A 25,891-nucleotide genomic window follows, 5' to 3' on the forward strand; every position below is an offset into this window, starting at 1 on the left:
GTGTGCGTGTGCGTGCGTTTTAGCAATGCAGGGTCATCTGGCCCAGCAGCAGAAAGCCATGGCAGAGGAGAAAGCGTACCTGAAGGACATTATTTCCAGGATGGACACTCAGCTTAAAGAGCAGCAGAGACAGCTTGAGAAGGTGATTATGAGAAATGACAGTAACAGACCAAGATCATACACCGGGACCTGCTGCAGTAGTGCATCAACGAAAAATGTCATACTTTAGATTTCTAAACATTGTCTTTGCATATTAAGAAATATTGCAGAATCATTTTTACCTCACATCAAGAGACAACTAAGTATTTGGAATTTGTAGAATTATGGCCGAGCGCTTGATGAACCAAACATGGGCGAACGAACAAAAGCGCGGTTCATGTTTAATTGAAATCATAACAATAGAAGTAGCTGCGCAGACTGAGAAGAACAAAAAGACAGAAGATGGTCGTCCTGCGTCTGCAGAGCCTCACACAGACAGAAAGTATGCACCAGACATGCCTCCCAACCGCACTGAGCTGATCTCCGAACTGCCAGAAGCCTCACATCCAAAAAAACTGCTTTTAATGCTGAAGAAATAAAGCCCAAAGCTCATTTTGATGTACGATGTTGACAAAAAACATGCAACCACAGTCATAAACAGTGGTCTTCTGTCCTTTGGCAGGTTCTCTAAGATGCTCAGAGCATCCTACTTATTCATTTTTAAGCTATATTTTATAAGTGTGAGGAAAACAGCTAAAATACCACCTATAATATAAACTGACCTTCTTCTCATTAAAGACTGAAGATGCCATTTAATTTTGCGTGCTTTAGGAGCGCTGGAAGATGACAGCAGAGCAGGCCAAAGCCGAGTCGACCCAAAGAAGCCTGGAGGAAGAGCGGTGTGTCCTCACCACGCAGATCAGCGTGGAGCGAGAGGAGCTGGAGAGAGCCAAGGTGAGGCCAACGAACATCTGCAGCAGCAGCACAGGTGTTTTGCACCAACTTGGCGCAGCTTGACCGCCACTTGCTTCTTTGGCCTTTTCTGTGTTTTCAGAGCGCGTTACTGGAGGAGCAGAAGTCAGTGATGCAGCACTGCGCGGATGAGAGGAGGAAGTTGGCGGCCGAGTGGGCACTCTTCCACGCCCAGGAGAAGCAGAGGCATGAGAGGGCTGAGCGTGAGGTCAGCAGTCTGTTGGAGAAGAGGGAGGGCTCCATCATAAGTCTGGCACAGGTGAGCTTGAGCTTTAGGTCAGCTCTTTAGCCCACACAAGTCGTGAAAAGGCACAAAAAATGTAAAAACCTTTTGTAGGAGCAAGCTGACTTGAAGCTTCGCATGGCCGAGCTGAAACAGAAGGAACTTGCTGTGGCACGGGAGCGAGAGGCTCTGGAAGAACTTAGAGAAGAGCTGGACAGAGAGAAAGAAAGACTAAGCAGCACGGCCCTGAGACTCAAAACACGAGCCCAGGAGGTCGAGGCTTTCAGCAAGGTAATTTCACACTACACCGATCCCTGTGTGTAGTGTGTTGGACATGTTTTTTGTCCAGCGTGTGTTCATATTTTCCCTACACCGTGTTCTTCACAGCTCGCGGCAGAGAAGTATGAGGAGGGGGAACGAGCATTGCAGGAGGCGAAACGATTGGAGGCGGAGCACGAGGCGCGACTGAGAAATATTCACACCCAAACAGAGCACCTGAGGCAACAGGAGCAACGGATTTTAAAGGTATGTGTGTCACTTTATGAAGCACATAAATGAATGAATGTGGTGGTTATCTTAACACTTGTTGTTACAGGAGCAAATACGATTAAGTCACCTGCATAAGGATACAGAGAGGCTGGGGCAAAACCCTCCTCTTACACCTCTACCACAAATTATTGCCCCCGTTTTAACAGGTGAGGCTGAATGTTGGTCTTCTCTACTAGCTTAAAGTAACACATTTTCTGTGATCTCTAATTGGCCTTTGTTACTGTCCCTACAGACTCAGTTTCAGAGCTGCCTGCAACCCTAAATGTTCCTCCTCCAGTTTCATTTACCAGCTCTCAGTCTATGGCACTTCAGGCCAATCTGGCTCTGTGGAGATATACTGCAGAAAAGGTGAGCACATTTTTAGTTGCAAATGTCAAATATCACTAAAACAGAATTGACAAACAGCAGCTCACATGCTCTATTTTTCCTTACATGTGAAATTTTTACCCTTATTTGAGCCAACCTTATTTGATCCTAAATTAAGACACAGGTCTGATTGTTTGTGGATGTTTTTGGATGAAGTCTATTTCAGTGAAGCCAAACACATCTTCTTCCCACCACCCTGGCTCCAATTCCACATTCACCTCTGTGCAGAAGTAGCAGCCAATGTGTGTGACTGAGTAACTGGCCCAAAACCTGCCCAAAGAAATTGCACATCATAGACTTCATGGCCTCTGTTTATTTCTGTACAGCAGCGTGCTATACTTACATTTTTAATGTTCCTTGGGGTGGCTGTGGATCATCAGGGTAGAGCAGGTTGTCTTTTAATTGGAAGGTTGTTGGTTTGATCCCTGACTGCTCCAGGCAGCATGACAAAGTACCCTTGGGGCTCAGGTAGAGTAGAAAACCAGTCTGTTTACCACTCTTTTGAACACAAACGTCTGCTCTGGCCAAACAAAATCAGAATGGGCAGCGACGTTTGGAAGGTTAAAACCAGCCCAATGCTTTCCTATTTCCATATGTATCAATTTACTGACCTAAAATTAAGAAACCTTCAAAAAAACCTGGGACTGTTCTATAAGGAGAGTTCACCGTATCTCTCCATTATCTGGGTCCCCTTACCCCAACATGTGTAATTGGGATAAATAGTCATGCAAAGCTGGTTATCAACCCAGGGTTTCACATGGAAAGGGTGGCATTGAGCATCTGACCAATAGAACCCTGGAGTCACCAGGACAGTACAGGCCTCAGTAGCAAAGACAGCAATTTTCACATTTAAGAAACCTATTAATCCATTTAGTTTTAAATTTATCCTAGACAAACTGAAAGAATATATAAACCAGTACAGTCTATTTAAGATTTTAATAACAAGTCTTCAGTTATTCATTGCATTGAGGTTTGTTCATATCTTTTATTTTGGTAACTGTTGCTAAACTGTTGGTGGGAAAAATGGAACCACAGCAAACAATCCAAAAGAAATGACGTCAGATAAACACAAGTGTTATGATCCAGTACAGGCTTTTATTGCACTTTGGAAACTCAGTCAACATGAGGCATCACAGTGCACACAGCTTTTTAATACAATCACTATTTGGCCAGAAATGCTTGAAATCATTTGTCAAGAATTCAAGTGTTCAGATTTTTGACTGACTGGATTTTGTTTTTCTGCCCCCAACAGGACCGTGAATACCTACAAGAGGAGCAGTTCTTTCTAGAAAATCTGAAAAAGAAATCTTACAGATCTTTCAGCACAGATTGACCAACACATGCTGGGCTTTCCTCCCAGCACATATGGAATCACGTTACTTTCTATACTTCAATTTTATAACTCGTAGTTTTATTAAAAAACACGTTTCTGATCCAACATGGTTTTCATCTTTCATAAAGACAAATACTGAATTTAATAGTCTCCTCTGGCATCACACTTGAGGTTGGTATTCCGTCCTTCCACAGCAGCTCAATCTGCAAGTTAGAAAATAAAATAATAAATAAGACCATAACACTAAATTACAACATGATCAATACAATATTCAAGAAAAACTTTGCTATAAAAACATCAGCAGTCAAGCCTCAGGTTACCATGACTCCACACTTGAGTTCAGACAGGGATAACTTGTATCATCACTGGCTTGACTTTAAAAATCACAACTCTTGCATGATTTACCTGCTCAGGACCTGCTGTCTTCAAGCCCAGAAAATCTTCATCCTTTCTTCTGCTGCTACAGCACCTGTACCAGGAAACAACACGTGGATGACCGAGTGCTCAGATCACACAAGCTGAAAGCAAAGAGCTTTGCAGATTCTCAGAACAGCTTTCTATCGTCAGTTATCGCATCAGACGGCACTTCCTATGCAGCAGTTTTCATCACTGAAAAAGTGGCAACAGAGATCACAAGATCCAGTGCAATACAAACCTTTTGACTGTGGTTCCTTCCTTAGGCACTCAGTGGAAAGGAGAACAGATGAGCCACGAATCTGCAAAAAACACACGTCATCAGGGAGGATCCATCAGCAGCATGTGGGTTTCACAAATAAACACACCAGCTCAGATACCATGGCTTTCCACAAGGTTTTGTTCTCTCGGACAGGGATAACAAGTTCATCATGTGTACTGCACTGACACAAATGCATACAACTGTTAACCAGTTTTACCTTTAATCAGGAAATAAAACTTCGCCCTGTTGCAGGCAGACAAATGAGTCCCTCTGCATCATCCAAACCTGTATGAGAAGTTAAATCAGTGATTGGCTGTAACGTGACACAAGCAACATAACATGGTTCGTCAAAAACGTAAATAATCAAACTTACCGTGCTTCTATTCTGCGTGCCAGTAAACATGATTCATGTTTCCTTACTTAAACGAAACGCTCATTCTACCACTTTCTGAGTCCTCGACTGCGTGGACTCACTGCACGTGTTCACCCGGCTAAAGAGCAGCTAACAGCTAGCACACGCGCACAATTAAAACTTCCACATATTGAGGTCTCATTAAAAGCTCCTCAAAGTCTCACCTGCTCACGGTGGGTCACCAGCAGCAACCTCAACATGTATACATGAATATAATTTAACAAAAATGAACTGCATGGCGAAAGTCAAGAAAGCAGCTCGCGCTTATCTACGGCCTGGAGAAGAAGACCGGAAATCTCGCGTGATAACGCTTTTATGTGTCGTACGCGTCACATGCCACGTGACCGTGATTGGGTGTGGTTGAAAAGTTTTTTTTTTTTCATTGTTTCTCGCTAAAAATGTGTAACAACCCAATTACCATCCATGGTTATTAATAATAATAACAGCAACAATAATATTAATAAAGCTAAAAACTAGCTGGTGATATTGTGGTCCGCTTACGGTTACTGTGTAAAACGAGGTCATGTGATCACATTGTCTAATGTTCTATATTTTTGAACTTTAAAACATTTAGTTGCTATTTATTGTCGCAGATTCTTATCAATAATACTAATAGAAATAAAGTAATAAATGATGTTTGGTTATAGATTTAGATGACCAGCAGTGTAAAGCTGGTTAAATGAGCGAGTTACTCGTCATAAATAGTTTACTGGATGCTATACTTTTTCGTTATAAATGCTGGACTTTTACTTGTAATAGAGTATTTCTATGGACTGTAGTATATGTTTACTTATTTTTTCATTTTACTTGAACACTTCTTTTACACATATACGCTTGTGCAGGGGCAATTTTCATGTAATAAACTATCAAAGCATAGGATCCTGACAAGTCTGTTTACTTCTGGTGTGTCATCCAAACATCTGTGACTTCATTCAAGCAGGAAAAAAATAAAATAAAACAAAATAGGAGACATCGCCTGTTGAATTTTAGTCTGGAGTTTGTGAGTCAAATGACACACAGTTAGTGTCTTAAAATGGACCTACTAGTTTTGAAATATTGTGTAAGACTTGGTGTCACTAGATAAAATCTGCTGCACAGATAAGGTGCAAAGTGTTTCATAAAGTGTGAGAAGGAGACGCGGTTGGGACGGTTCGTTCTGCGCTCTCCTCCAGCTCCATCACTGCCATTCCCCTTCCCAGTCACTAGGGAGAGACTCTGAACTAAGCAAGCTGCTGTTATTACGCTTAAAGGGTCCCACAGCAGGCTGGTAGAATCAGAGTCTGCACCGCACCGCCATCCGCTCACCGGCCTCCGGGACGCGTCGCACTCTCCGTCCGGGATGGAGAAAGACGCCTGTGATCCGGACCCATCCCGCCAGCGGAATGGGTTCGTGGGCGTGCTGTACGGGGAGTTCACCGACATGCTCAACGACAGGGTCCGCTACTCGGTGAGCTTGACGGAGAGCGCGCTGACCATTCAAAGAATCTCCTCTTCACCCGGCCGGACTAAGGTGGTTTTTAACTTGACCGACTGTGTCGGCTGTCGGGCGTACAGAGGGCCGGACAGCGCGGACGTCGGCGCTTACTTTACAGCCTATTTCTACCCGTTCAAGAGGCGCTGGATGAGCGCCGGAGTGACCCGGCACAGAGTGGAGCAGTGCTTTCGGGTCGCACTGGTCCAGGACCCGCTCGCCAACCTCCAGGAGGCTGAGAGGTGGGCTCATGCCATCAGAGATGCTTCGGCGCGCCAGGCGCCCCGGAGAGACGGTGAGTAAACGCGCGGGTCACACGTGTGAAGCCTGAGATTCAACTTTATATTGTAAAATAAATAAATAAACTATATGTAGCAAAAAAGAAAAAAAAAAGGCGAACGCTGACAAATTTTATGTGCAGATGTTAAAGTATTCAGTGAGGTCAGGGGTGTGAGAAGGCCTTTCTGGCTCTCAGAAAGAGCCTCGTGCACAGATATCCAAAGCAGAGATCTCCAAGTCCCCGGAAAAAGAAAAAAAAAAAACAACAAACAGGTTTGGCATAGAGGAAACACATTCCACTTGCTACTGTAACCTGTTCTACCTGCTGTGAACGGTTAGCAGTTAACTGCTGTCCCATTCATGCATGTAGCCCATGGTGGTGATTTTTGTTGGATATGAAGCTTCTTTTGAAAAACACACACGCATAAAAATGATCACTTAAGTAGTTGGATTTTCAACTGATCTTCTGTCAGCAGAGGCTGTAGCTGCTGTTCATCCTTCCATATTCGCGCTCAGTAAATTCCCACTGAGAGTTTATTGTTGATGGGTGGAGGAAAAAAATCACATCAAAACAGCGTCTGTTTTTCACCCAGCTTTGCAGCAGCCTCGTCTAATTAGGCCTCGTCATGTCTCGCTCTGTTTAAAATGCAGACTGTCCTCAAGTTCCTTTTGTCTTCCGATCTCATTATCTCCTCTGTGCTCCAATCTGGTATACAACAACAGGATAATTAACGTGAATACTGTATGAGAAGAGTTTATGCGCCTAATTATCACTATCACTCATTTGGGAACTGATTGGTGATACTTGCTGAGGATGCAGGGCAGAACAGTTTTGGTCTCAAAACTGTGATTCTGAATCCTCTTTGTCGGTCCGGCAATATCTCTTCACACCAGAAATATGAAAAGAAGAAGCGGATATTTGAGTGAGCGGTGACTAATTTGGAATGTTGAAGTGTTAGGATATGTAATGAGGTTGCCCTCCTGCAATAGCAGCCTCCAGGTGTACACAGCACACACACACACACACACACACACACACACAGAGAGAGAGAGAGAGACTGGACGCTGTGATACTGCAAATTGTGACATCGATCTGATACCAATATAAATACATGCCTGGTATTATCATACAATACCGATACCAATATTTTTGACCCATAAAGGCCGTTTGTGTTGGGCAGAGCAGTGTGTCATGATTCATGAGATGAATCATCATCAATTTGCAAATTCTGAAAACATTTATGATTTTTACCCCCCATTATTGTGAGTTAAGACAATACAATACACCTTTTAGCTTTTCATGTATTTTGAAAACCTAAGATGTATATGTGACTGTCTTTAAAGCACTTTTGGTCAGCTTTTGTTGGTTAAATGTTCTTTAATGTTCTAAATAAAACTGACTTGGCAGTCAACAGAAAAAAAGTTTTTATTCCCCTGTTCAGTTCAATGGGCTGTATACTCAATTTAGAGGATGGAAACTAAATATCGATCCTATTACACTAGTATCAAACTAATACTGATACCAGCATTGGTATCGACACTCTCCATATTTGGATCGTTCCACCCACTTCTACTGTGTGATGAGGAACATCCAGCCTCCCTCTGCTTCTGAACTGTTTATTTGCGGCAGGCAGACAGATGGTAAGCTCAGAGGTAACTTGGTTGCTCACTGGACTCCGCATCAAAGTGCTCCAGCCTGGGAGCATTTCAGTCAGACATACTAATGAACCGGCTCAGGCCTCTAACAGTTTGTAGCCTTTTATTCCTAGCTTTCTTTCACTTGTCTTCTTCTTTTGAACGCAGCATCTCACGCGATGATGTGATCATATCATTAATTCTTAAGCTTGTTTTAGCGTTCCAGGTCCGGTCGAGCTAATAAAAGAGCATTTAACGGAATATATTATGTGCTTTAAGTGAATAATGTTGTACTAATGATGTTGCAGAATTGCTGCTTGTCACAGAGGAAGCAGGGGAAGTCAGAGTGACTCACTAATCCCCAATAGTGTATTTACCCCCTGAGTTAATTGCATGCCATCTCATCTGGGATTGCAGATGGAAAGGTTGGATTAAAAGTGCAACCACTGCACAAGATTGGTATTTAGGCAGGGAGTTATCACGGTGACACACTTACACTCAGATATAAAGTGATTTAAACGTGTAATCTAATCTATGAAGGTGTAGTTTACAGTGAGGCTGGAACTCTGCTAATTTAGCCACTGTTCTGATGTCTATCACAGTGGTAGCGTCGCAGGGTTTTTTATCCTCACTGTGGGTTCACTGGAATGAATGCGCTGTAAATAATGAAGAGCACACACTATGATACAGTCCTGCTGCTTAGAAGATCCGCTGGGAGATTGCATGCGAAAGAATGAGATGATAGTTACTTGATTTGACTTATCTTACAAGCGCCTGCTTTTTTTTGGCTACTAGCCGTATCCTTTTTTGGCTCTTCGGATATCTGATAGAAGGCAGATTGTAAATTCCACATTTTTTTTTTTACATGACATGTTTCCTTCTTTCCTTCCTGCTACACTGGTACATCATCAATGAGGATTTGTCTTGAGTTACTCCAGAAAAAAAGTGGGGCCGCACTTTTTAAAATCTGCAAATAAGCTTCTCCAGTGGTGATGTGAGTGTGATCCTGGCACCCACTGTGTCTGCTATTTAAGATGAAGAGTGCAAAAGAGAAGGAGAAGAGGGTAGGAGCTACGAGTAGTGGTGTGCCATACTGCAAATGTTGGTATCAACCCTAAACCAAATAAATACAGGGACTGCTGATACCGATACAATACTTTCACCGTATAAAGGCAGCTTATGTAGGTGTGTCATGACTTTTAAGATCATCATCACTTTGCAGATTCTGAACTGTTTTTAATGACCTAATTTGACCTAATGACCTAATATTGAATTTACTTTGGGTCAGCCTCTGTGGTTTAAATGTGCTATGGACTAGAAATAAAATAGGCGTGACAGTCAGCAGAAAAAGGTTCAGGTATTTTTCAAAGTAGGTATATTATTTAATTTAAAAAAACAAGACTATTTAACACAATTCAGTCAGCTTAGAAATGACGTATCGACTCTGTTGCACTAGTATTGTTCCAATATCGATACCAGCACACTAATATCAGTATTTGGATTGATCCGCCCACCTCTAGTGCTCTGCTACCTCAAAAGCAACTGTTTACTAGAAGCTTTGGGGTCAGGTGCGCCTGTCATTGTGTGATCTCCCATGGGGCCCTCCACTGAAGCAGTCATGTCTTCCTCATTGAAAGAGTCGAGAGCTAAAAATGCGTCACGAGAAGACCTCTCACCCCGGCCGGCATCTTGGTCCCCCTGGAGCTTCTGTCTTCTGCTCTGTGACACATGGCTGTGATGGGCTGTCAGCCGCTGCCACAGCGGGCACTGGTGTTTGTACTCTCTGGACGTCTTCTCCTCCTCTCCAGCAAACACTCGCCCAACCTTGGAATGCAGTGTGTGTATGTGTGAGTGTGTTGGCAGATGCTTCTTTGCTGCCTGAATTTAGTGCTGCTCCTGAATAGGAATGCTCTCAGTAAATAACCCACATATTTGTTTCTGTTCCAGGAGTTTTCATTCAATGTTTTCATGTTTTAACAAATCCCACCTGTGCTGCCGCTTGCGAAACTTAGAAGCACATTTTGTCTTTATTTAGATTTTTTTTTTCCTGTATAGACGTACACCTTTTTGGAAATGAGGTGGCAGATTCTCTCTGTCAGCGCGACACTTGTTAGTTCTGACACACTGTCATTTCCCGTCTGCCTGTCACCTCGCTGCCGGTGTGTGTTTACCCACTCGTATCTGTGAAATGCACACCCTGAAGATTTTGTGGCAGGATGATGCCTGCAGGTATCTGACTTCACATCCCAGACAGACTTCACATTCACATTCATATAACCCCTATAAGTCCCTGTCATATGCACAGGTGACACAGAGGTCAGGGCAGTAGAAATGTCTGGGAAGTTGTCGTTTTCAGAAATCTTCTTCAATGTGGCCTGTATGTACTGTCTGGGTATGCCTACTTAAATCAGCCTCTTTTTATGAGCAATTTCCCAACGTATACCATGCAAATCTTCTGAAATTAGAGTATAAATTTCACCAGCAGTACTTATTAAAATATGAAAACAGCAGAGCACAGGATTACTGATATGCAGTTTTTAAGGAAAGAAGTAGCTTACAAAATTAATGAGCTATTCTACAAGACAGGAGACAAGTAGTTTTAGTCACCATTACTGCTGATAATACTGCTTATCAGTGCTGCTGTGCAACACGAGTTCAATGAGATAACATCAAAACACAGAAAGAGAAAGAAAATCTATTTTTTTTTTCATTTTAATCTGATAAGCTGCATGTGCATATTTCTTTCTCCCACCGTAATCTCAGCGTTTTGTAAGAGACCCAGTTCATATACACTTGCAGCCACTTCATTAGGTACACCAGTTAAACTGCTTGTTAATGCAAATATTTAATCAGCCAATTGCATGGCAGCAGCTCAGCATATGGACATAGTCAAGTTGGCCTGCTGAAGTTCAAACTGAGCATCAGAATGGGGAAGAAAGACAATATACGTGGTTTTCAATGTCGCATGGTTGTTGGTGTAAGACGGGCTGCTGCTGATCTACTGGGATTTTTCCTACACAGCCATCAGGGTTTACAGAAAATAGTCTGAAAAAGTGGAGCAGCAGTTTTCTGGGTGAAAATTTTGTTGATGCCAGATGTCGAAGGAGAATGGTCAGACTGCTTTGAGGTCTGAGGGAGGCACCCGTGCCTCAAATTAGCATTTTTTACAACCAGAATATGCACAAGAGCATCTCTGAATGCAGAACTGAACCTTCAAGCAGAAGGGCTACAGCAAAACAGAAGACCAGACCAGGTGCCACTATTATTAGCTGAGAGAAAACTGAGGCTACAGTTTGCATGGGCTCACTAAAATTGGAAAAGAGAAGATTGGAACAATTTTTGCCTGGTCTGATGAGTCTTGATTTTGATTTGCGGTATTCAGATGGTAGTGTCTGAATATGGTGTAATCGGCATGAAAGCATGGATCCATCCTGGCTTGTATCAACCGTTCAGGCTGGTGCTGGTGGTGTGATGGTGTTGGGGATATTTTCTTGGCACACTTTGGGCACCTTAGTACTAATTAAGAATTGTTTAAAATACCACAGTCTACCTAAACATGCCCACCACATTTCAGCCACGTTAGCAGCCTGTGACTCTCAAAATTGCAATTCTGTCATATCACTGTCACATATGCAAGAATTCGTCACCAGGCATGTTTTTACATATGTTTTGGAACTGTCCAGTCATATCTGACTTTTGGGTCTTTGTAAACGCTGTGCTATCTGATGTACTTGAAGTTTTTTTACACCTCAATCCTGGTCTTTGCCTCCTTAATGATACCTCTGACATGTCATTAAAATGAATTCAACGCAAAATGTTGCAAGATTTCTGCACCTTGCACGCATCATTGTGGATGCTAAACACTTTGGCATTATTATTGCAGACATATTAATGTTCTGATGATAACATTTAGCTTAAAAAACCCCCAGCTTGGCTCTTTATTAGCTACATTAGGTTATGTTATGTTATCTCAATGCTTGCAGTGATTCTCAATTAGAACACATTCATGAAGATCTGAGAAAATCCCTGCTGTAAATTAATGCAGCAATGGGCAGTGGGTTTGTTTCAAAGTAAAGCTACACAGGCTAGAATGAGTTAGGTGGGGGACTGAACACTGTTTCTTTCTTTTGTTGCATTATTCTATTTGAATCACTGACAAAAACTCACAGGTGTAATAAGCATAGTTCAGGATGAGCACATCTTTTGCTTTATGTGTTATATATCCCAGTGTGAAAAATGCTAAAGGTGTTTGCTTTAACAAACAAGAATGCCTGTGTTGGGTTTGACCCTTTTCAAGGGTGTCTGTAGGTATTAAATGGGATGATTTTCAGCCCTGCAGACTTGAGGGCAAAAACCCAATTTGAAAGCCCTTTCACTATCAGCAGCCATTTTCCACTGTATTCTGGAAGTATAGATAGGACCTTTGTGTCTGGATGCCACATTGTGCTCAGATTCAAGTAAACAACAATGCTAACCCTGTGTGACTGAATGGAGGCACAGTTTGCATGCACCTGTGTTTTTGCCCTCTCACCTTATTCTTTTTGGCGGGTTCACACCTCTTTCTCTGAGATATTTTCGTACCGTCACTGTTTCCTGTCATCACAGGCCATATAAAGTAGAGGATGGCAGTAGCACAGACAGGTCACAGACCTGGAAATTGAGGTTATAAACTATCAAGAGGACAAATACCCTGACAGCTCAGCCAGAGCCAACAGATAGTGAGTCAAAACAAAGACGGCAAAAGCATTTGCTCTGTCAGTTCTAAGGTTAAAAACGACAGCTGAAATTACTAAATGATGAGGATCTTTTTTTTTTTTTTTACATCTGTCACATTTTATGATTCTGAGAAACTTTGCTTGCCCGATACCAAAGGCAGTATCATCTACAACCATGTATTTATGGCAGAAATCAATACCGGTTCTGCTCTCTGTGCCCCAAAATGGGATGATGTTTTTGTCCTTTCTGATTCATTTGATATGGTCTCTGGCGAGTCTGTGTGTGCTCTAAAGGTCAGGAGCGTCTGCTGCAAAATCCAACTCCAGTGGGGGAAACTACTCTGTAAAAGCTGCAAATCCTTTTAGTTGCAACCAACAAGTATTTTACAATTAAATCTGCAGTAGGCAGAAATCTTTTCCAGATTTCTGCCTACTGCAGATTTAAAATTAGACAGCTCTCCTCCCGCAGCTCTCTGTTTTAAGCCCCCAAACAAACGAGCATGGGCTAAAAATAATTAGCTGCCCTGGGATTTAAACCCCACTCTCACTGGTGAATGTCATTTACTTAACCCATTACGCTACCACATCTCCTGCGCTCTTTCTCTACATTTCACTTTCAGTTTTTCTGCAACTTTATATTGTTCCTTTAATAAGCTCGCAGAAGTCTAGTTCCCTCTCAGAACTTTCAGATTAGAATATGATGAAAAGTTGTAGTTAAGATATTGCAAAGTCCTGTAGTAGCCCTTACTACGATCATTACTTTACATTTCGCAGTTGATTTTTGGCATCAGGAGCAATGTGGGGAATCATTGTCTGTCTACAGGATGCACTGTCATGTGGACAATCTACTATAACTTCATCATTATTCTACTTCTGACAGTGGTTATTTTGGGGAAAAGGATGTTGAAGATGGAGCTGCCAAGCAAGCAGCGTTTAATTTTTAATTATAGTTATTGTCAGGGACTTTTTTCAATCAGAACTAGAGGCGGGACAAGGTTGGAAGTGATCCAATCACAATCTTGTGAAGGTTAAATGTACACATTTGACATGAAGTGGTACAGCTATATTGTTTTTTTCCTTTCCTTTTTTACCAATTAGCAGTGGTGTGCAGTTTTTTTTAACCAAGTAAATACAGGACAAGTGTTGCCAATACCAGTACAGGTGCTGATACTTTTAATTTGTAAAGGCAGCTTATGTAGGGGAGAGCACTGTGTCACGATTTAATCATCATCAATGTGCCAAATCTGACCAAGTATACCAATGCTGATACTGGTATTTGACAGCTAGCATCCACAGTGCACATGTGCCCTTGAGTAAAAAGGCAGAGTCCCTAAAAACCTCAGGAAAATGGATATTCTCATTCCATTAATCTGTCTTCTCTTGAAAGACACAAGCAACAGGAGGATTTCCCTCATGGGGACGACAACATGTCACGAGTTGCTAATAATACATGGTGAGATCTCGAATGAGAAGCATCTGTAAGCCCTCTCTCTTTGAAGAAAGTAGCATGTCACATTAAAATGAAGCGTTGTCAGCCTGAATGCTCTCACGGCCCGTGCCTTTACTGCCTCATACTTCTTTTTTTTGTGCCAAAGAGACCCTGAGGGAAAAGGCTGCCCTTATACATTCTTTAAAAATCCTACTCCTTCATCTCTGTCCTCGCCTTCACTCACATCCACCTTCCTCTGCCTCTCTCAGGTGTGGCGTATATGGAGGTGCGTCGGCCTTGCAGAATCATGATGCTGGTGAATCCTCAAAGCGGGCGCGGACAGGCTCTCCAGCTTTTCACCGGCCACATACAGGGCATGCTCACGGAAGCCTCTGTTCCCTACACGCTTGTCATCACAGGTCAGTGGAGTTCACGCACTCGTAAATATGTTTTCCCTGTGCGGTCGGCTGGCAATGTTCTCAAGGTCACCTCCATATGAAAATATCAGATTGAAGTCTTTAACCCCACCGTGGACGATCATTTAAAGAACTAGGTCATCCTGCCAATTACACACACACGCACATAAGTTGACATAACTGCACTCTAAAACAACTTTTAATCTCTGCAGGAATTATGCATTGCCTGTGTGATCACAAATTTACAAACCACATGTTCAAGCACGAGTATGAGCAGGCACTCAGGCACATGTGCAGTGATACGCATTTAATATCTCTCTCAAGCTGCTCCATATTCCATATGAATTGCTTATGCTTTTTGTGAATTCAAACAGTGTTGCGTTGGTTGCTGTAATCAGAGGCTTTAAGCTCAAAGTGACCTCCCTCGTGATACCAATAAGCTGATAAAGAAATATAAAAAGGCTTTAATACCCAAACATATGGAATAAAATATAAGCACATAGACTCATTTACCCTCCTGCCTTTAACTTTAACTATACAAAGTTTGATAAAGCCTTTATAAGCCTATGTCAACCACTGGTTTATAAAATCATGTTCTAAAGCCTCAAGCCGCTATCATGTGCTTACCAGCCAAGCTAGCAACCTTGGCAGCAACCTGCATTCATATATTTTGTTTGTACGTTGCATAGATGACTCAACAAAAAACTGTTTTTCAGGGCTTTCATTGCAGCCAGTGGATATGTGGGACAATCCTACCCACTCCATCCATTAATCCTTTACATTGAAGATCAAATAAATCATCAGCATATACAGCATATACAGTTAAGACTGCATTTTATAAATTACATTCATTCTTTGATTTCCACATGCACGGTTCACCCGCATGCAATGAAAGCCTGTTCAAATGTGATTGGTCAGTACTACCTGGTCTACAAACAAAGTACTAATGGAAAGCAGAAAGCTCCCAGTGGCAATAGTGTTGTTCCTTACTACAGACTCTCCTTTTTCATATGTATGTAAGTGTTTATACGGACTGCTATTTCAGTGCCTTGAATTAACTGAGTTGAAGCTCAGCAGAGAGCTACTGGCTACAACTGTGTCAGAACCGATATTTCATGTACCTAATAATGCATAATTTAAGCCTTCATCAAATTTTGGTTAAGGAAAAGAAGAAGTTATCTCCTGTACCACTTTACACAAAGTTATAGAGAGAAAAACATTTTTTATACCAGCTTGTCTTTACTTCAGTCATAACATTGGCCAATTTAATGGGAATCTACCACTTGTGCCAGCCTCTTGAACAGGGGTAGGCAACTCGAGTGCCAGTGGCCTGCAGGTTTTAGATGAGTCCTTGATCGACACTGCTAATTTGATGTCTAAATGACCTCCTCAACATGTCTTGAAGTTCTCCAGAGGCCTGGTAATGAACTAATCATCTGATTCAGGTGTGCTGACCCAGGGTGATATCTAAAACCTGCAGGACACCGGCACTCGAGGCCTGGAGTTTGACACCCCTGCGCTAGAAGTGAACTTCTCATTAGCGATCGTGATTGACTACAATTATGTGTTTGATAACACTAATTGGATTGATCATATCTCAGAACAACCCTGAAAAGTCCAATGAACTCATTGAAGAACTAAGAAAGAAGACTGTAGATTTTAAAAAGTTGGGAAGGTCTCTTGGAGCCATTTCTAAACAACTGCAGATTCCAAGATCATCATTTCAAACAAATGGATAGGAACAACCCAGTAACCACCTAGGATTAAACCTGCCATGAACTGGGAACTGCTGGAACACCAGTGTCACTGTCCACATTGCCATGGACTGAGAGAGTGCCAACTAAGAAAGAAGCCCCTGCTCCAAAGTTGACATGTTCAAGTTCCGATGAAACCTGCAGCTGTTTACATGGACAAGCCTAATGGCTTCAGGAGAAAAGTTTTATGGTCAGATGAGGCAAAAAATTGAGCTGTTTGGCCACAACAAGAGGCGTGTTAGGAGAAATAAAGACGAGGATTTCAAAGCTAAGAACAGTGGTAATTTTAGCATCAGGTTTTGGGGCTGATTTGCTGCCAGTGGTACCAGTACATTTCACAGCGTGGATGGAAACATGAAGAAGGAGGGCTACCTCCAAATTCTTCAACTTCACCTCAGATCAGCAGCTAGATGTGTGAAAATTGGACACAGCTGGGTGTTCCAGCAAGACAATGATCCCAAACACACAAACTGGGTTTGGAATGGATAAAGGAGGCTAACATCTTCAGGCTTGTGAACTACGCAAAAGCTGAGTCCATGCCAGGTAACCAACCAATTTAAATGAACTCAACCAGTTCTACCAAGAAGAGTGGTCAAATGTCCTGCCAGAATTATGCCTGACGTTTGTTGCTGGTTAACAAATCATTTGGTAGAGGTGTAATTTGCTAAGGGACATTTAACCAAATAGTGGGGATGTATGTATACATCTGGGCAAGAATGCATACTTTTGACCCTGTATAGATACAAGAAAATCCTAAATAACTTCCAACTTTTGCTCCTAATTCATGCTTTTTTAAACTCGCCAAAGATGTATGTAGGTTTCAGTTATTGTGCAAATGTACTGTTTATAAGGTTGGGGCAACCTGCAGTCAGCTGAGACTGAAGAAGTCACTTGGATGAGTGACGAAATGTTTCTCCCGTTGAAAACGCTACGTCCAGATGAACAGAATGAACCTTTTGGGATATGCTGTAAAATCATTCCACGCTGGAAAAAGAGCAGTTCAAAGAAATCATTAAAAGCCCCAAATTATCATTACATTCGTGCCCATGATTAGTGTATGTGAACTTCTCACCACAACTGTAAAAGCACTGTCTTCTTATTCAGTCCTGGAGGTTACCACTTGCCTCCAGCCAAACCCTGCTTGACAGAATCAACAGAAGCAGCTGTTGCTTCTCGCATCAGCTTGGTAGCGTGTAGCTCAATGTGAGATGAACCACAACAGCAAATTCAAAAAATAACAGGACAGGCTCTGTGTTTGTTTATTTGAGAGAGGCTGCTGATGTGTACTCATTATACAGACCTCTGGGATTCAAAGGAAGGCTGGCAGCTGGGTGGGGAGGTAAACAGACAAACAACAATAACTAATGTTAAACAGAAATAAGGTGGGGGTAGGGAACACTAAAGGGCTTCTTTGGTCTGATACAGATTAACTGGCATAAACCATTTACTGGGACAGGTCCTTGATGACTGTATCACACTGCCTTAGCCTGAGGAAGGACAAGTACCAGTGGAGGCACCTCTTGTGTCAGCATGTACCTTTTACATACTGTATGAAGTGCACCAAGTTTAATTTTTACCCAGCTTAACCTCAGAAGGAGGCACACGAAGGTGACACAACTTGGGAACAGCTGTATTTAAAGTGGAATTTACTGAGGATTTTAAACAGAGCAAAATCTTTGTTAGTCGTGTGCAGATGGTGGAAAAATCAACAGCCAGCGTGCCAGGTGAAAACTTTGTGGCACCTCTGCCGTCAGGTTTAAGGCTGTATGCGTGACAGCGACCTCTTGAATAAGGAAGTGGCTAGGAAGTAAAGCATCAACTCCCTCGGCGGGCTCAAGTTGCTGAGTCAGCTGTGCAGTGCAGTTACTCCCTCTGCTTCAGTCTGTCAACACAGCACTGCATCAGTGCCTCGAGCCTCCCCAGCAAACAGCAAACAAACAGCAGCAACATGGGGAGCACCGCTGGGGAAAGGGAGACCCAAGAGACTTTCCAGGCATGGGGGTTGTGGGGAAGACAGGTAAAAATTGAGCAAAGTGAAAAGAAAAGACGATGTTTTTATTTCCATCAATAGATCAGAAAACAGTATTTCAACCATGATGTGAGCGTATCAGTGTTTGTTAATTTCATATCTGCCGTCCTCTTTTACCATGCACGACTTCACTGCGGAGTGTCGGCTGGCAGGACGGTAGAATTTGATGCTGACAGGATGAGCCCCCTGCAGAGGGACCTACTCAACGATGCTGCCAATAAAACTAGGCTTAACAAATAGCTCACTGCTCCTCCAGCGCATTAACCAACATTCATGCATGCACACACACACACACACATTCAGATATTTGTCAGTCACAGATGTTTGCAGGCTGGCTAAAGCTGCCTTGGAGCTGTTGAATAGCCACTGGATGGGCTAATGTGATATGTCTGCCCTGATAAGGGGAAATTGAATCTCTTTTCTGCCTAATCTCCCTGATCCTACCCCAAAGGCTGGCGATAAAGGGGAGCATATTTCTTTCACTGACCTTGCCCTTTTTTTTATGTCTTTGCTACGTCCTGCATTTCACCGCACTTTCTGCTTCGTGTTTTACTTCTCGATCTCCTCTCGTGTCTTCCAGAGCATCAGAACCACGCTCGGGAGCTGGTGAGAAAGGCGGACCTGTCGCAGTGGGATGCACTGGTCATCATGTCTGGAGATGGGCTGCTGTTTGAGGTGCTTTAACTTTACTTGGCAAGGACACAAGTGCTAATCAGCCGCGGATGAAAATCATACAAACTCTTACAACCCTGCCCTATTCTCAGGAACTTCTTAGAATAGGACTATAAAAATTTAATTTGTTCTCAATCTTGACAAAAGAGCTCAGGTGATGTGAGTCTGGCACCAGATAAATAAAAGCCTTAATTTTTTCTGTGGATGTTTTTCAAGCTATGATGTAGAATATAAGTAATGTCAAGGTTTTTCTTTCTTTTTTCTTTTTTGCTTTTGATTCTCTGATTCTATAAATCTTCCACCGTGGTACCTTCATGTTTCCTGGAAGCACTACACTTAACACAGAACAGCTGTAACTATGAGAGAAACACTTTTTATCAGAACTTGCAGTCTTCCACAGTCACTACTTTCTATTTAGAACCACAGTCTGATTCTGCTCTTCTATTCTTCTTGCTTATTCAGGTGATAAATGGTCTTATGGACCGAGAGGACTGGCAAGAGGCCATTCAGATCCCTCTGGGTATTCTACCAGGTGGCTCCGGCAATGCCCTGGCTGCATCCGTCCACCACTACTCACAGTGAGTTGATCCATTAATGAGTCATTTAAATGCATGGGCTAACAGTCCAAAAGATAAACCTTCCTCAGCTTTGGAAAAAAAAGACAATTTATCTCATGCTTGTGTAATTATGCCAAAGGCTGACTGGGCACATCATTTCCTCAGGAGAGAAACAAGACTTTCAACTGCTTTGCTGTGCGGCAAGGTCATTTCAGGTTCCTCCAACTCTCAAAGGAATGATGTAATGGGTTTAAAAACTGGCACATTATGAGTGATTATAGTCCAGAGTGCAGCTGGGGAACATGTTGACCCAGCACATGTTCAAGGTGTCATCTCCATCTGCTGGTTGGTTGTTAGCACAACATCAAAGGGGCGAACAGAAATATACACTAATGAGTCAAAACATTATGGCCGCCTCTGACTAACAAGCTGTTGGGCCTTCAGTGCAGCTCTGACCTGCTGAGTCATGGTCTTATAACAAGATCTGAAGGTCTGTAGGTGTAGCACTGAAACTTTGAAGATCCGAAGTTTTGAGATCAGACTTGATCAATGACACCCTCCAAGACCAAACTGCCAGTTCAGTAGTTAAATGTTGTTCAGTAGCATGCTGTTGCTACAGTAATATCAGCATTATGTGCAGCAGTGAGTTTATTTAATTCATTATGTGTCTATTTGTGAGCATTTGTAGTGCTTTAGCTCATTCACACATTTGTCACCCCAGTTTTTGGGGTTCTGTGTTTTTAATGTTAGTTTATTTTTAATGGAGAGAAAGAGAATATCAACCTTGCCTGAGGACATGGTGGTTGATATTCTGTCTCTTTCTATTAAAATGAAACTACCATAAAAGTTAGAGACTTTTCATTTCTTTGGCAGTGAGTAAACTTACAAATTTAACAGGGGTTCAAATAATTTTTCACCCCACTGTAGTCCCATGTAGTAGTTGTGAAATTGAGGCTTACCTCATGATCTCTTAAACAACTTTTCAGGTCACCTCCAGCATGGAATGAGGAGCTTCTGTTGAGCTGTGGTTTCATGCTGTGCAAAGGCCTGGTTGGCCCTCTGGACCTGGTGTCTGTCCACCTAGCCTCTAAACAGCGCCTCTTCTCGTTCCTCTCTCTGGCCTGGGGCTTTGTGGCAGATGTCGATATTGAGAGCGAGAAGTACCGCCACGTCGGAGCTATCCGGTTCCTTATGGGCACCCTGGTACGTCTGGCCTCACTCCGAGTGTATCAGGGCAGATTAGCATACCTTCCTGTGAAGGAAGCACCAAAACTTTCAAAAGGGAGCTTCACAACAAACCACCCACCGTCCACACCTCAGCACCCCTCACTCTGTTCTTCACTTCCTTGTCAGTTTATCCCCAACACTTCCCCAAACCCGAGCTCTCGCCATGGCATGAACTCAAACCACAACACTAGAACCAACTCTTCCAACAACGCCATCACCACCAAGAGGCCTCAGATCGAGAGTGACACCAAGACAAGAGCCCCTGTAGACTCTCTGCTCCCTGACCTGGAGCAACCTGTCCCAGACACGTGGACAGTAGTCAAGGAGGAAGACTTTGTCTTGGTGCTGGCTATTTACCAGTCCCACCTGGCTGAGGACCTGTGGACAGTCCCTGGTGCAATGGCAGATGATGGTCTGATCCATCTGTTCTACGTGACAGCAGGAATCTCCCGGCCTGCCCTTTTGCGTCTCTTCCTTGCCATGGAGAAAGGTGGCCACTTGGCATGTGGCTGCCCCCACCTGGTGTATGAGAAGGTGAAGGCTCTGCGACTAGAGCCCATAACTCCACAAGGCATGATCACCGTGGACGGAGAGGTGGTGGAGTACGGGCCGGTGCAGGCTCAGATCCACCCCGGAATAGCTAGACTCATGCGTGGATGAATTTGGAGCATCACAACCTTTTCCTGGCTGTAGAGCTTTCTAGATTGGCCTTTTATACTCAGTGTCAATTTCTTGATCTGTGCTGGGTTTTTTGTTTTTAATTATTTTATGTTTTTTCAGAAGTGCCAAAGACATTTTATCAGCCTCTGTAAATTTCTCTATTTTTCTACTGAAACAACTTGTCCTATTTTTATGGATCTCCATCCCCTCTTTCTCCAAATGTTTGATTCAGGGTCAAAGCCATGGATGGTTGGTCTTGCTGCTGGCTGGTCCAGGCTTAGGGAAATACGGAGGGATTATGTGTCTGTGTGAGTATGTGTGTGTGAGTGCATAAGAGAGAGAAATCTTTATGTATGTTTGTGTGTGAGATCGTGCATGAGAAGCTTTAGCGGGTGCTGGCGGAGGAGTGCATTGTGCTCTCTGCTGTCAGACCTCATAAGCATGGAACATGTGAAGAGAAGCACATTTCCCCTTCCTGGGAGACTCCTGGAAAAAAAAAATCAAACACACCGCTTGTACCCAGTGTACCAAACCAGACCAATAATCTAACTCCTGGGCATCGCCTCCCTCTCAGCTTCATAGAGAGGAGATTTCTTAAAGAGGAAATGTAAATCTACCAAGGATTTCGCATTAACGGAGCTTTAATCTTTGATTAATGTGTGTTAAAAAAAGCAACAGCGAGATCTTGTCACATTAAGCTTTATCACTCTATGATGCCCACTCCATTTTCTTGAGCGTGGAAGCATTCATCAGCTGACAATGCATGAAGTGCTGGCAAGGTAGACAGAAACCCGGCCACCTGAGGTTACACCTCCACTGCTGGCCGCTCCTTTTCCTCTCCTCCTGTTCCATCTACAACCACCATGGATCTGCCTCTGCTCGCACGCAGATACACACTCTCACTTTCTTTCCCCCTTCCCCCTCCTCCTATGCACACACACACACACACAGATACACACGTACCCTTACATCTCTGCAGCACTTAGCGAGGGGGAGGTGCATGGTCTGCCACTGTGCATATGATCCCTACTCCTCTTGCCGTCTTAAGATTGTACTCATTCTCTCCCTCCCTCTGTTAACGAGCCATCAGCACCTAATGTGTCCTTAATATGAGGCTTTACATCTGTAAAACCATGCTCAATAGAGAGCCTCTCTTTTTTTTACTCATATGAAAGCTTTTAGGTGGGCTTCAAACACATATTAGACTGGTTGAAACACACTTAAATGGAGGAAGTAGGATTTCATTTTGAGTCTGTCAGCATTGAATATTGAGAGGCGCGCAATCAATGTGGGCAAAAGCTCTGCTCAGCTGTGTGGCCTTTCCTCTGGCTGTCAACGCAGCTGTGATGAGCATTAGTGTGCTGGAGAAGTGCAAAATGTTAGCATTATTATCCGTGCCCTCTCCACACACACACACACACACACACACTAGTTTAAATTATAAAAAATAATCGTGTTAACAGAGCAAAAGAAAAGATAAATGCAGATGCATCTGCTAAAAAGAAAATCACATGTAATGCTGAAGGTGAAAATATGTAATGTCGACAGGCAGGTAGAGATCAAAATTCTGAAGATCAGCTGCTTCAAGGTTTTGATGAATACATCACTGTCATCAGTGAAATACAGTCGATGTGATGAGCTGAATTCGCACACCAGTTTCTGCTGCTTCTGGGGGTTCCATGAGTGATGAACCCTTTTTCTTTCTTAGAGTCGTAATGAAAATTATTGGGCAATGGCAGCCGGCCACCTGGACACTGGCTGAGACTGCTACTATTAGTTACACTGGGGTGGCCCAGAAACTTACGTCTCCATTTATTTTTCTGATAACACACATACAGAAGTGCACCACCAGGAAACAACAGCTGCTGAGAAATGCTTCAAAAAGAAAAAGCATAATTTTTTTTAGTTCACTCTGTTCAGTAATAGACACAGTAATAGTAGACACATATAGTTCCCAAATAGGCCACCCCTGGCCACCACTTGGCTCCACCCCTGCAGTATATCATAGGCTGGATACCAGACAAAATGGTGCCTCATATGTTTGGATGAAAGCTGCACAGTGGTAATTACACTGGGAAAAATGAAATAAATAATTGCACGAGGGACTCAGGTGCTCTGCACATGCTCCATACCTCATAAAAACATACAGCTCTTCTATATTTCCTAAATCGTATTAAATTGCGCACATCAAATCCAGAAAACAAAATCAGCTCATGAGATGTTTATATTGGATCGTATTTTAATGATTGCTTATGAAGAGGGTAAAAACAATTCTTTAGTCCAGCCATCCTCTGTGTACATCACGTGATAAACACAGAGGATGGCTGATTTATTTATATAGTTTAGATGGATTATTTAGGACATCAAAATCCAACTGAATAATGTTTAAATACAAGTTAAATGTATCTTTAAAAACAACCTAGACATTTGAAACAAAACCCAAAAACAAATGAATTATTAATTTATTGCTGCTGTTATCTGTTTTATGATAAATCCTATAAGTAAATAGCAGTTTAAAATATAGCGGGTGAGGAAGATAATATCAGAGAATTATAGGACACTGCAGAAAAGGAGACAAACCTCTCTCCCTAATAATACTTTTACAGTCCTATAATGAACTGCAATATACTTGAAGTTGACCTGACTCAATATGCATATTTTTGGTTTCCATCTTCACTGCAGTGCCGATCTTTTTCCTAATACTTGATTTTCCGTGCGTTCCAACTCATACCTGACATGCTGTACCTTCTACCCTTGCTGTGTCCTCAGCGATGCTATTCAGGTGCTTTGAATGCATTGTCACGCTCTCGAGGGTGCACTCCTGACATTGCTGTCGCCCGCCTGCACCGTTCATTATTAAATGTACATCTCATAAGGGTAGAGATGACCTATGCAAATGCCTTGTCATGGCTGCAGATAGTTGGAGTGAGGGTTCCCTCTGCTGGACCATCACTGAACATCGAGTGAAGGTTTTATCTGTGATAGTTTCTTCTTACATTATTCAATGCAATCTACTGAAACTACCACCTGCTCCCTGCTTTTTTAGATTTACAGTGATGATTATCGTAGGCGGAGCTCAGCTGCAGAAGACATTGCATTCTTTGTTGTTATTAAAACCGAACATCCAGCTTATTGTAATGAAATATTGGGGAAACTTTTTGATACTTCCATTGAAGCACAGCTGCAAATAATAGCTCATCTCAGTGTAGGGTTTTGGCACACTGCTGTTAATCTACGGTACTATACTGTTGACTTGTTGTACTCCGTTGGCTGCTTGAATGTAACAGCAACATTTTTTTTTCTCTATGTCAATAATGTTACAGCATTTTACAAATGATTTATGAAAAGTGAGACTATGAACTGATATTATACAAACCAATGATGTTTTTTTTTCTGTTCCTGTAAGAATCTGAATATGTTATCCTTTCTGTATCATGTACACTGTACTTAAGAAATTGTCAGTTTGTGTTTCTGTCAGTGCGTCATCCTGCCAAAACGTGGTTCTAGAGAAACTCGCAGCAGGAACTACTACGCAGATAGATTTGAGTAGGTGCTTGTCTCTCTGTGGACAGATTGTGTCACCATTCAAGAAGTCAGGACATTTGTAAAGACAGGTCTGGTCCAAGGAAGCATTCGTGTCATGGCTGGAGTGATACACTCACAAGAAAACATCTGGTACATGTGTTATTTGTTTTATGTGATGTTATAAAGTGCTAAATAAGCTTTTAGTGCAGAACATCAATGGTTTAGTGCATTTGAATGTGTTATACTATTTGTGTCTATAAATAAAAAATGAAAAAAATATCTATACATGTGGCACAGTTTTGTAAATTGTGCCAATTAAAGAGCTTTTTATGTAAAATTAAGTAAAAGGAAGAACGTTTCTCTAGAAAGTGCCTTAGTCTTAAGCCAAGACAGCAGTTAGGTGGTGCACTGAAAAAATAAATAAGTGCATGAGAAAACAAACTGTTTACCATGTGAAATCACAGTTTAGCTTTATGAAAGACAGGTTTTTTTCTTTCTTTTCGCATATGTCAGTGTTATACTGAGGCTCTGATCTGCACAGGTTACAATACAATCACAAAGAGTGCAAGTGAAGCGCTTTGACTGACTGTAAATGTTTAATAATGACATATAAGGGTGTTATTACGTCTATTCAACTGGCTGATGACAACCAGGCATTTATCATCTCCTTTTATTTTGTTATGAACTTCTTTTAAAAAAAAAAAAAGACCAATAAACACATTCATATACAAAAAATGCTTTATGTGTTGTTCTCTGATTCATTGAAAAGGTGTCAGGGCTGAGCAGCCGGTGTGGACCCAAAAAGCAGACAGGAGAGCGATGGAACAGACGTTTGAAAGCCGAGCCGTTTATTTGGCTGAAAAAACATGAGCACAAAACAAGGTAAAGCATACAGGGGTGTAAACTAAAACTAGAACCCAAACTGGCAAAACCTAGACTATCACAACTGTGACAAAGTCACATGAACATGATTCTGAGCAGGAGCATGTGAGAAACTATGATGAGAAAAACA

The 25,891-nt window shown here is 42.3% G+C and overlaps 2 protein-coding genes, 1 long non-coding RNA gene and 2 other non-coding genes across 8 annotated transcripts in view; 2 read left to right on the forward strand and 3 right to left on the reverse strand.

Annotated features, from left to right (window-relative positions):
- LOC102313208 (fas-binding factor 1 homolog) overlaps positions 1–3,469 on the forward strand; it is a 12,236-nt gene extending 8,767 nt beyond the window's left edge. For all 4 annotated transcript variants that reach the window (XM_005940844.3, XM_014339583.2, XM_005940846.3 and 1 more), the window contains 8 exons: positions 24–142; positions 811–933; positions 1,034–1,210; positions 1,289–1,465; positions 1,562–1,699; positions 1,770–1,869; positions 1,956–2,071; positions 3,342–3,469. In XM_005940844.3, the coding sequence (XP_005940906.1) occupies positions 24–142; positions 811–933; positions 1,034–1,210; positions 1,289–1,465; positions 1,562–1,699; positions 1,770–1,869; positions 1,956–2,071; positions 3,342–3,422 (1,031 nt within the window). In that variant the 3' untranslated portion in view covers positions 3,423–3,469. The remainder of the gene's footprint in view (positions 1–23; positions 143–810; positions 934–1,033; positions 1,211–1,288; positions 1,466–1,561; positions 1,700–1,769; positions 1,870–1,955; positions 2,072–3,341) is intronic.
- Positions 3,165–4,811, reverse strand: LOC102313006. The gene is made up of 5 exons (XR_316947.3): positions 4,675–4,811; positions 4,316–4,383; positions 4,078–4,138; positions 3,828–3,891; positions 3,165–3,625 (listed from the first exon to the last, which is right to left on the reverse strand). It is a non-coding gene; the product is annotated as an uncharacterized LOC102313006 (long non-coding RNA).
- LOC121815761 lies at positions 3,727–3,796 on the reverse strand. Its single transcript, XR_006055336.1, has one exon. It is a non-coding gene; the product is annotated as a small nucleolar RNA R38 (small nucleolar RNA).
- On the reverse strand, positions 3,965–4,036 carry LOC121815762. The gene has a single exon (XR_006055337.1). It is a non-coding gene; the product is annotated as a small nucleolar RNA SNORD49 (small nucleolar RNA).
- Positions 4,812–5,630: 819 nt separating the features above from the next.
- Positions 5,631–25,607, forward strand: LOC102313911 (sphingosine kinase 1). Its single transcript, XM_014339584.2, has 5 exons — positions 5,631–6,276; positions 14,309–14,458; positions 18,819–18,913; positions 19,373–19,488; positions 20,454–25,607. Exons 1-5 carry the CDS (start codon positions 5,850–5,852, stop codon positions 21,352–21,354), a joined length of 1,689 nt encoding a protein of 562 aa, XP_014195070.1. The 5' UTR covers positions 5,631–5,849; the 3' UTR covers positions 21,355–25,607.
- Positions 25,608–25,891: the final 284 nt, after the last annotated feature.

Source organism: Haplochromis burtoni, unplaced genomic scaffold (assembly GCF_018398535.1).
Source record: "Haplochromis burtoni strain Fernald_Lab_line unplaced genomic scaffold, NCSU_Asbu1 Contig_294, whole genome shotgun sequence".
Taxonomy (NCBI): domain Eukaryota; kingdom Metazoa; phylum Chordata; class Actinopteri; order Cichliformes; family Cichlidae; genus Haplochromis; species Haplochromis burtoni.

What these genes read in the sequence shown, in the direction of transcription:
- LOC102313911 (XM_014339584.2), top strand. Translation starts at nt 5,850, where the DNA reads ATGGAGAAAGACGCCTGTGATCCGGACCCATCCCGCCAGCGGAATGGG. An exon ending in CCAGGCGCCCCGGAGAGACG is followed by an intron (nt 6,277 to 14,308) that starts GTGAGTAAACGC and finishes TGCCTCTCTCAG; the next exon opens with GTGTGGCGTATATGGAGGTG. An exon ending in CTACACGCTTGTCATCACAG is followed by an intron (nt 14,459 to 18,818) that starts GTCAGTGGAGTT and finishes CGTGTCTTCCAG; the next exon opens with AGCATCAGAACCACGCTCGG.